The sequence below is a fragment of the Leuciscus leuciscus genome (assembly GCF_965113295.1).
Source record: "Leuciscus leuciscus genome assembly, chromosome: 9".
Taxonomy (NCBI): Eukaryota; Metazoa; Chordata; class Actinopteri; order Cypriniformes; family Leuciscidae; genus Leuciscus; species Leuciscus leuciscus.
Window position 1 is genome coordinate 24,736,440 of NC_138733.1, and position 12,118 is coordinate 24,748,557.

The 12,118-nt window shown below is 37.8% G+C and overlaps 1 protein-coding gene across 5 annotated transcripts in view; it reads right to left on the minus strand.

The window, feature by feature from the left end:
* ksr1b (kinase suppressor of ras 1b) overlaps positions 1–12,118 on the minus strand; it is a 42,707-nt gene that overhangs the window by 22,828 nt on the left and 7,761 nt on the right. For 4 of the 5 annotated variants that reach the window (XM_082179692.1, XM_082179691.1, XM_082179693.1 and 1 more), the window contains exon 2: positions 3,488–3,628. In XM_082179692.1, coding sequence (XP_082035818.1) covers positions 3,488–3,628 — 141 coding nt within the window. Of the gene's footprint in view, positions 1–2,496; positions 3,103–3,487; positions 3,629–12,118 lie in introns of those variants that run through there. The other variant, XM_082179696.1, reaches the window with a different exon arrangement.

Here is a 12,118-nt window from a genome sequence, read left to right on the forward strand (position 1 = left end):
CTCATGCACTAAATGTGTATTTTGTCCGTTTTGACCATAGATTTAATATTTAAAAAAACAAATAATATATTTACTGTTTCAGTCACACCCCTCCCCCTTACAATGGTTCATTCCACCTGCGCTGTCCGAGCTACGATCGCTAGTGTAGCGTCTCTTGCTTATTGCACTTGCTATGATGCAGCGCAGACAGTGACACACGCAGGCAGGTCACATCAAAAGTTAGGGCATTAAAAAAGAAAAGGAAAGAGAAGACAGAGAACGCCGAAGTCGACAGTATGTCACACAGTTTTTCAAAAAGAAAGGTAGCTTGCCCTATTCCTGTATTCCAAAACTTTCAGAGTTACTTATTTTTGTTGCTACATGACCTGCTTTTATCTAGCTAGCTTAGTAAAATAATTACTGAATTATGATTTACATCCAACAATAATAACATCTCTGGGTTATCATGTCTCTCTACACAAAAATAGCTCTACACAGATTCAACGGCTGCTGCACACCCACGTCCTCCTTCTCCCCCCGTGCGAAATTCGCGTCCGATATTTTAGCACGTTAAAAAAATAAATACAACCTCACGTTGTGTCAATCACACTTGCACACTGCCTCCGAAACTTTAGTCCCAAAAAAAAAAAAAAAAAATCGGATCAGGTTCGATTTTCTGCGTTTTTCGCATCCGTAACAAGGGTTTGAATGGTGTTTTGACAGTTTAGAGCCACAGAATGACGGATACGAAAAAACGCATGCGAAAATTTCGGATTCAGTGTGCAAGGACCTTCAGCTGAACAAGGTGAGCCTGAGCGCGAAACTTCACGAAGATTGAAGCCTCTCAACACGTCTTATCTACTGTGTTCGCCACATGATGATAACTTTACAAAACTAAAAGTAATCTATAGCCTACGCTTCAAAAATCACAAAATCAGTTTGCTGTGTGTGTCGTGTGTTCTGTGAAGTGACAGTGCTGCTGCTACGATCATGTCAAACTTGACGTTCTTAATAGGCTATGAATAAAATGCCCCAGAAAAAAATAATATAAAAAACTGAATAAAACATGTCTGTAGTAACCATTGGCTATAAGGAGTTTACAAAATAGATAATTTAATATTTTATATTATGAAAACTAAATAGGCCAATAGAAATAATATGGTTATTACGTGTGTGTTTGACTTATACAAATATTTTTTTTCTTCTTGTTTTTGTAGGCTTTGTACTCATCTTTAGACATTTTAACTACGCAATGTGCCAAGTATCTTTTTTAAAGTATACAGGGCATATTTATTGGGTTACATTTTATCTGTAAAAAATGTAGGGGGCCCAGAAATGTTGGTTTCCATAGGGCCCAGAATTTCTGGCGGCACCCCTGCTAATACTTGTAGGTCAACTGTAATTTCATATAGAGCATGATATCAGATGAAGCAGGTTGTGACATCATGACGTCAGTATGACTAAACATGCTCAGATATAAAGTATGATAACAGTTTTTATATAACACACATGATTATAATCAGTCACAGTATGATGACACCCTAGATAGTTCTCTATTTCTAGTAACTGCAATGTAAACAAATACTCACAAAGCAGTAACAATATCAAGGGTGTTTCCTAGCAGTTCAGTAGACGCACCAGGAACCACAAGCCACACATATGCAAAATATCTCCAATGAATCATGCAAATACAACCAAATTGGCCGTAGTCCCACCTTGATGGCCACACACTCTCAGAAAAAAGGTCACTGGGGAGGTACCCTTTCAAAAGGTACACCTAATGCAAATTAGTTCCTCAAAGGTACATATTTGTACCTTTTTAAAGGGTCCCGTCCCGGATACCGCTTTTGTACCATTTTTTTTCTGAGAGTGCAAGAGGAATAGCATTCCTCTGCGCTTCCTGAGAAAGTTCTATCCCATTCTGTCCTCTCTGAGAGGGGCAGGCTGCCTATGGGTGTCCTGCCACATGCATGCATTCCTGCCCTGTGAATCACTCTCTAGCAGCCTGGTGTGATACAGCAAAGAACAAACTTATCGAGTTAGGGCAGTGATTAGGGCAACTTAACTCAAAATTGGGTCTCAGACTATAGGAATAAAATAGAATAATAAAACAAAATAAAAGTCAACATAACTGTAATTATATTCAAAGTAAATCAAAATATTTTCCAGACTACATTAAATGTATTTTCTTGCAAAAAGAAAAAACATAGTTTATGCTGACCACAATGTTTTCTGACTGCCAATATAATTAAATTTTTCTTAAATCATTACAATTATTAATATAATAATACAATTATTAATATCAATACATTTTAATTTAATTTAAAAGACATTTTTGTTTAATTTTGTACAATACACAATTTTGGTACAATTGGGTCAGCACTTGGAAAATTTGGGCCATAAAGTGAAACCAGGCAGACAGACAGAAATGGACTGTTTACAACGACAAGGCAAGTATTTTGGGACATCTAAGAGAGAGACAATAAAAAACACGAGGAAATAAACATGCTGTCCTACCGCAGTGACCGAAGTGAAGCAGTCAGCTAATCAGAGGCAAGCCGCAAAGTGACCTCTCTCGTCCCCACTAGGAAAAATTGTTCTTATTTTTAAAGTTTTGTTCCTCAGTCTTGTATACGCTCTTTATTTCCCTGTTTGTGTGTTTCCTTGTCTATTGAAGACAAATAAGTCTACGCATTTGCCAGGCAGTCATGAATGCAGTGCTGTTCTGGTCAGCTTTGTGTATGACAGTATGGGGGCGAGGGGGGGAGGGAGGTTTGGTTGGCAGAGAGAGAGACCCCTTTTGGAGTCTAAAAACAGACCGACGGGAGAGTTTAACACAGTGGCTGACACTGCACATTCTGAGCTTTGGAGTGGGATCAGGTGTGTGGATCCACCGAGGGCTGGAACGCCACAGAGACCACAGCGAGCGAGCAAGCAAAACATCTTTCCTCCCCTGTCCAAACCCTCCAATAACAGACATTTTGGACAAGATACAGTTTAACAAGCCTGTTTTTAAAGAGAAGAGATTATATTGTACTTTCATGCCTTACATATTGCTGTATAGTAAAATAGACAGAAACAAACTTCATGTTTTAAATATTGCTGTATAATAAAATAAACAGAAACAGCAATTAGGTACAAGAGGCCATGCTTTACAGAATGCCTTATGGGATGTTTAATAAAATGGTTAGTAGATAATGCAAAATCGAGGGAAAAACTTTTAAATATTATTTTGAATGTTATCCTATTTATTTATTTATGCATGTATTTATTTATTTATATTTATTCTACATTCTTAAAGTATGGAAAAACAGTCACTTATACTGTATATGTAAACTAAAACCCTTAAAAAAAATACAACATTAATAAAAAATAAAAAACCACCCAAAAATGGTTCATTAGCAAATACAGGTCATGAAGCAGAGAAATATGGTCAACTTTAAAATTCCTCAAGGCAATAAAGGAACTAAGAAACAAATGCATTGAGTACAAACACACATATTGCTACCTCTATGAGTTCTGTCCGGAGGTTGATGGTGTGGAGCCAGTCTGTGAGGTGTGGGTAAGAGTCCAGCACCAGCGGTCGCTCGCCCTCTGGAACACTCTGCTTCCACTCTAACTGTTTACTGATGTACTTCACCAGCTTCACCTGTAGATGGCAATCACACACAGACTGCTGTCACCACTGATCTGAGACTCACTGATGTCATATATCTGTTTGCTTTTTAAAATGACACAATCTGTCCTCTAATTCGTTTTTATTCCTTAATGAACTTTTCTTATTTACTTAATATGAAACTCTGTGGATTGAAATCCTTGGAGAAAAAACAGGTTGACCTCAGACATTAAAACAGGGCAAAAAAATAAATAATATATCATGCCACATTTCATGTTTCACAGGACTTCAGAAGAAAAGAGCTGTTTCAAAGTGACTAATCAGATGCCACAGAAGATTGAAATAAGTACGTCAATGAGGGACAAGCATGTGATAATTAAGCATAAGCATTTTTCTCTAAACCTTTGTGTCCGCAAGCGAGCGTTGCACGCTGAATGCAAAGCGAGAACAGTGCAAAGGAAATCCCCATGTGTGACTTCATTGTAAACGGGTGGGCGATGAAAGTGTTGTGTGTGTGTGTGCGTGGTGTCAGTTAAACAACCAACTACAGTGCACACAAACACTGTACACAAGCACGCCATGTTTTCTTGTTCAGTTCAAATACCAGCCAGTGGTTCCTCCGGTCATTATCTTATCATCGCTAGACAGGGTTAAGAACAACAAGCAAATTATGTTCAAGGCTTACTGGACAAAGAAAGACGCTTCAGACGGTGCCCTCCCTTTGTTGCCGTAACGCTCCCACTGCAATAAACAGTGCTGTCTATAAATAGACACTGGTTATCATGGCAAGGGAGTCTGGACTCTTTCTCACAGGGGCGTCTGTTCTGCCACTATGGCAACCCTGGCTGGAACACACTTGGGTCCCATGTGACATCATGGAGCAGCAAGACACTGCGGTCCGCAGGTTAACAGAAACCACCTCACACCTGCCTCGCAGACAACCACAGCTGCAACTGTGCTCATAAAGAAGAGCTTGTTTCACTGACTAAAAAGATTGCTTGAAAATAAAAAGGTTACTTTAGGTAAAATTTGTTAATTGGTCCCATAGGATGTTTGGTGGTGCTTTTTTTTCTTTTCACTTCATTGACTACAAACTGCATGAACTGAAACAATACTGGTACTCGCCTTGTTTACATACATAGATATATATAAATAGCTGTAGATAAAGATTTAAACATAGCTGTAGAGCTAACGCTGTAAATATAGATATAATGAAAGCTAGATATAGATACAGATACAGCTAAAGCTGTAAATATAGATATAATGAAAGCTAGATATAGATACAGCTAAAGCTGTAAATATAGATGTAACAAAAGCTAGATATAGATACAGCTAAAGCTGTAAATATAGATAGAATTATAATTATAGGTACAACTGTAGATATGGATATAGCTGTAGAATATATATACACTACTTTTTGAAAGTTAGTCAGTAAAATTTCTTTTCAGAAATAAAATAATACTTATATTTAGCAAGGATGCATTATATTGACCAAACGTGTGTTCTTTTGAACTCGCTATTCATCAAAGAATTCTGAAAAGATTTAAACACTGATATTAATAAGAATGTTATGAATGTTTCTGAGCAGAGAATCAGCCTATTAGAATGATTTCTGAAGGATCATGTGACACTGAAGACTGGGGTAATGATGCTGAAAATACAGCTTTGATCACAGGAATAAATTATATTTTAAAATATATTCACATAGAAAACCAATATTTTCAAACTACACTCACCTAAAGGATTATTAGGAACACCATACTAATACTGTGTTTGACCCCTTTTCGCCTTCAGAACTGCCTTAATTCTACGTGGCATTGATTCAACAAGGTGCTGAAAGCATTCTTTAGAAATGTTGGCCCATATTGATAGGATAGCATCTTGCAGTTGATGGAGATTTGTGGGATGCACATCCAGGGCACGAAGCTCCCGTTCCACCACATCCCAAAGATGCTCTATTGGGTTGAGATCTGGTGACTGTGGGGGCCATTTTAGTACAGTGAACTCATTGTCATGTTCAAGAAACCAATTTGAAATGATTCGAGCTTTGTGACATGGTGCATTATCCTGCTGGAAGTAGCCATCAGAGGATGGGTACATGGTGGTCATAAAGGGATGGACATGGTCAGAAACAATACTCAGGTAGGCCGTGGCATTTAAACGATGCCCAATTGGCACTAAGGGGCCTAAAGTGTGGCAAGAAAGCATCCCCCACACCATTACACCACCACCACCAGCCTGCACAGTGGTAACAAGGCATGATGGATCCATGTTCTCATTCTGTTTACGCCAAATTCTGACTCTACCATCTGAATGTCTCAACAGAAATCGAGACTCATCAGACCAGGCAACATTTTTCCAATCTTCAACTGTCCAATTTTGGTGAGCTCTTGCAAATTGTAGCCTCTTTTTCCTATTTGTAGTGGAGATGAGTGGTACCCGGTGGGGTCTTCTGCTGTTGTAGCCCATCCGCCTCAAGGTTGTGCGTGTTGTGGCTTCACAAATGCTTTGCTGCATACCTCGGTTGTAACGGGTGGTTACTTCAGTCAAAGTTGCTCTTCTATCAGCTTGAATCAGTCGGCCCATTCTCCTCTGACCTCTAGCATCAACAAGGCATTTTCGCCCACAGGACTGCCGCATACTGGATGTTTTTCCCTTTTCACACCATTCTTTGTAAACCCTAGAAATGGTTGTGCGTGAAAATCCCAGTAACTGAGCAGATTGTGAAATACTCAGACCGGCCCGTCTGGCACCAACAACCATGCCACGCTCAAAATTGCTTAAATCACCTTTCTTTCCCATTCTGACATTCAGTTTGGAGTTCAGGAGATTGTCTTGACCAGGACCACACCCCTAAATGCATTGAAGCAACTGCCATGTGATTGGTTGATTAGATAATTGCATTAATGAGAAATTGAACAGGTGTTCCTAATAATCCTTTAGGTGAGTGTATAATATTTAAGTTAGTGTTTTTTACTGTATTTCTGATCAAATAAATTCAGACTTTGTGAGCACGAGACTCCAAAAAAAAAAAAAGTATATGTATATACAAATATATGATAATCCGTTAAAAATGTCATTACACAATGTGCAGATTAACCAAATAAAATTTAATCACATTAATATTTGCTCAGAAAGGCCCAGAATGAAGACAATTGTAAGACATTACACTATATACATTACAAAAAGTGGTATTCTTTCAAATGTTTTTTAATTTTTTATTGTGTCAATTTCTTTATAATATTTGCATGAACTTAACCCTCTGGTGCTGCTTGCATAGTGGACAAAAATTACCTTTAAAAAAAAATATTGAATAAATGTACAATTATCAAACTAAAACAACGTTTTTATTAAAAAAAAAAGTTATAGGATTTTATGGTACTAAATTATATTTATGGAATAGTTATGATCCCTTTATTACTTAACCATTTTTTGAGCATGCATGAAAATGAAATTTCCAACTTAAACTTGTTTAAAGTTTATGAAAATGGCACAAACATTTTATTTTTACATTTTATATGAAATTCATATTTTCCAAAACATGACTTACTGTGAGAAAATCAAATCCATAAATCTAAAAAAAGTTGTGCTCCAAATTTGAGGTTGATATCTCCAAAAAAAAAGATTTTGTTTGACTGCAGTACCAAACGTTTCCACTAGGTAAAATTAATCTCCCATTAATTTCCAATGCGGTCATTTTTGACTGCGAACAATACAAGTGTGACTAGTTTTTCCATGACCATTTAACCTTTTTGAATCATGTCCATACGTGTGTGTGTGTGTGTGTGTGTGTGTGTGTGTGTGTGTGTGTGTGTGTGTGTACATAGCAAGTGCCAAAACCTTTACAAAGTTAAAAAAAAATACATAAAGTACATTTTTGCGGCCAAAATGACAGAACAGCACCAGAGGGTTAAAGATGCAGTATGTTATATTGACAGCTAATAGTTTAAATGGGTACTGCAGTCCAAATTCAAAATATTGGAGAGAGTTGTTTCCCCCGCCCCGTCCTCCTCAGACTCGACGGGTGGTTACTTCAGTCAAAGTTGCTCTTCTATCAGCTTGAATCAGTCGGCCCATTCTCTTCGTTGTCAACACAACGTAACCTAATTAAAAACATGCAACAGGAAAGAGTGCAACTGACAATGGATAGCATAAGTTGATCAGCTAATGTAAAGTATACGTGTGCAATGTTTTTATTGCAGAGATTCGTTTGCTGGCTTCAATGGCTGCAATACGCTGTTGTTTCCCACCAACTGGCAATCGGTGTCGAAATACTATTGGGTAATTTGGCAGTGTGGGCGGGATCACACAGACCAAAACAAAAACAGACATTCAGACACGGAACAAGCATTTCAACAGTATTGCTTTTCAGAGAACCAAATATTTGAACTTAGCATATTCTCTAAATCTCTGCAAACATATCATGGTACTTTTATGCTTTAGTACAGTAAAAAAAAAACTACATACAGCACCTTTAATCTCTTAAATTGAACACGCTACCTACTAGATACCCACAGATTTTTTCAGATGTTTCCGATTTACCTGACATTCAACATCATACATAAAAAAAGCAAATTGTCAAAACAGTCAGAATTTTAGCCTTTGTCTAATAAGAGCGACAAGGCAGACTGTGTCGTCAAGCAGTGAAAGAAGAAGTACCAGCCATTAATGAGAACCGCAAGTGTGTGAGAAAAATTCTAACCGTTTCTAGATTTCACACACTGTTTCACATTAACATCTTTATCAAAACTCACAATCTATCTAAAGATCACCACAGAGAGAAATACACTCTGTAGTCTAGGTCAGCCTGCACCTGTAGCCCAGCAACCAGCCACCTGTGCAGATGATGAGCTCTTTCCATTCGCATCTCTATATAAGGTCACAGCACTCTGGAAGAACGCAGCTGCAGTATTGGAGCGTCTTACTGGCTGTTAATTCCACAGAGACACGACAGCAGTGGATGGCTTTATGTATGAGCGTATTATCACCTCACCCTTGCAAAACCGCCAAGATAGCATGTACCACAGTCTTCAAAAGAGGAGCAGTGTGTCATTAAAGTTTCAAGAGGTCTATAGCATTCTGAGAAGGTGCGCTGGCTCTTTTCTCAAGGTACTATGTGAGAATGCCCCCAAGCTGATTTGATGCATCGGTCGGCCACGAGCGAACCTCAAACACAACAGGGTGTTAGCTTCCACCAGACACAGCCTGGCACAATGTGCAGGAGTACGCCTGTATTCAATGACGCCTGTATCTCTCCTCTCATCTGCCGTCTCCATTACACCTCTCAAGGGGAGGCTGGCGTATGGGGCAGGGGGGACCTGCTTAACTAAAGTGTCTGCCTGAGACCTGAGAGGATAAGTTGAGAATCTTTTGTGACATTCAAAAACAGCAGTCCTCGCAAGAGAGGCTCGTAGATGCAAAGCAAGAGGTAAGAGACACAATGGTACGATGGTGTCTGTTACGAAAGTTTTTAAAGAGTATGTTGGAAACCAAGAGTTTAGCAAGTGATTTCATCATTATGGTTCCTGGCAAAACGGTGCAACAGTCATTTCAGGAAGAGGAGTGTTTCTGGCATGTACGTGTGCATGGAGAAAGACACATGATTAGATGACGTAATTTCCGCATCTTTTGTGTCGGCATGCACTCATTACTGCGGATTCACTTCATTTCATCAAATTTGAAAAGCTTTGCATAAAGAAGTGCCATGGTTGTACCAGATGATAAGGTAACTGTAGACCGTAGTGGAGTGATGTGGATCCTGTTACACACTGTGTCACCAATACAAGCAAACCCGCTCCTTTGGTTTCTGACAATAACATAAAGGCATATGGGATATTGAATGTTATGTTTAAATAATCCTGCTAGCTCCAAAATCATGATAGGTCTATTAATCACTTGAGTAGTGCACATGGGCAACCAACTAATGTGTCAATAGCTAAAAAAAAAAGAAGGTTTGTCTCGATGATAGAATTCAAAATCAAAAAGAGAATAAAAACAGAATGTTTAATAGAAAAGAACATGTATGTAAATAAAAGGCAAGTGCAAGCACACATAAAAAGTGAATAAAAATGGAGGCATTAGACAATAAAGTGCAAGGGTGTGTTGAACGTCATAAGACACGAGAAAAGAGAAAGGGGGAAAAAGCTGTTGAAAAACCCGCATGGGGATTTCCTGATGTGAACAAACATTAGCCGGTTGAGAGGTCTATGCTTCACCGCACCTAATGGGCCTCGCAGCGATGTGTTAACTTTCCATCCATAGAAACAAAGAGCAAATGAGCCTTAAAAAGCCTTTGATGAGCACTCACGCTACCGGGCAAAAGACTTGCATTTCCAAGAAATCAAAACTGAGACGCTAGGGAGTTGTGATTCTTCAAAATGTGTTTTTCCCAGATCTCTTCAGTCAATTATAGGGTCTATTAAATAAAAGAGCATCATCTAGGAAAATCACTCAAGTACGATTAGCACTGCCCTATCTTGGATGTATTAGCTCACATCCAACAATGTGGCAATCCCTTTTCCCATCCACTGCAAATTTAATGATTCTGCAATATGAATGATTCTCAAAAAAAATGATTCTCCAAAGGCCTGTACTCAAGGTAATTGGCCCAAAATGGTTCTTGCAGATGGTAATTTAAAAGGAAATCAGGTAGTTAAAATATATTTGTGTCACGAGTCAGCATACTTTACAGGTTAAACAATTTTGCAGTTTGTTAAATCAGGGGTGTCCAAAGTAACAGCCCGCAGCTTGTCTATTAAAATATATTAAGATGTGGGCCGCCACGCATAATTTACAAATCATGCCATTGCAAAGTCAACACAAGGTGACAGCACTAGATTTTAGGCCAGGTGTAGCAGTAAACCATGAGTGACAACTTGACAATTTGAAAACTGATTTGTGCTGTTATTTCAGAAACATACATAATGTTAAGAAACATTAAACGAACGAACCAGCGCTACTCGTTTGAACCGCGCAGCACATGGATGGACCATTTATTAGCTCTGCCCAAAAGACAGCGCAACGCGTGCTCAGAACAAAATGCATTTAATTGCTGACCAGTCCCGATCACGCTACCACTAAACAGAGATCCAGTGAGAAGCACAGAGTTCTCAGAATATTTCTTACAAACCACAAATATCTTGGTTATTTACACTAGTCTAGCCAGATGAAACAGTGCTGACATTCTCAATAACACTGACGTGGAAAACAAGAGAAACATTGTGCGACAACAATCCAGTTATAATACTTTTCAATCCACAAACCAGCAATATTTACTATGGATTTGCTGTAGTAACACTAACTGTTTGGTATTGTAGCAGAAATGTGGGAATATTAATATCACATTTTTATTATATTATTAATGTAGACATGTAGTATTGAAATATAGCCCCCAAACTACAAAAGTTTTGGTTATAAGCAAGCAGTTTTGTGCACTTTGTATATTGTGTTTTGAATAAACATCATAAAACCATTTTAGATACCATAGAAACCATATTGCTATGTGCCATGTGTGGTTTTACCTGTGATTATCATGATCTAAATGTATGATATTATGGAAGACCAAAAGTAATTTTCATAAAAGTAGAGTCTAACTTAGTAAGAACATTTACATTTTATCCTATAAAATGTGCTTTTATTTTTTACAGATGTTACAGTTTTTGTTAATGAACGTATTTACATATTCATCCAAACTCAGGTTTTTGGTAATGCACATATTTACATATGCATCCTAAATCAAGCTACTACTAGTGTCAACTCAACCTACTGACAAATTGCATTTTCCAAGAGACAAACATGTGATATCATTAATATTACATGTGCGGTGATCCCAAATCTGTAGAAAACCAGTCTCACATGTTACGGAGCCTGGTATATATATATATATATATATATATATATATATATATATATATATATATATATATATATATATATATATATATATATATATATATATATATATATATATATATATATATATTTTTTTTTTTTTTTTGTATTAATCATTATTATTATTAATATTAGAATTAAGGCCCCCAGGTGCGTCCTGTGTCCTCACTGTTGTCGTTGTTTTCTTTTATACATACAAAGAAAGTCAATGGGACCAAATGTTCATCTGGACCCTATTGACCTTCATTACAGTCATATAGATTTGGAACAATGTAGCATTGAGTTAATGATGACAGGAGTTTAATTTTTGGGTGAATTATTTATTTTAATATGCTCTGATAGTAGTGTGTTTCTTTTAAAACACAGATGACACATTATACATGTCCCGCAGCAGATATCTCCCACCTTGTCTTCAGATGGGGGAGACCCCTTCATTAAAAGTGGCGTCATTGCAGCATGCAGGGGCAGCACCAGCACCAAATGCCCAGCAACACAAAGCACAAATCATTAGAATATGTTCTCGTAGACCACACATTTTTTTAACCACCCTACTACTCAAATCCTGGTGAATCATTAGATAAAATAGGTCAGTCTAGTGACATCATTACCAGACCAAAAGTTCTCAGACTTCAG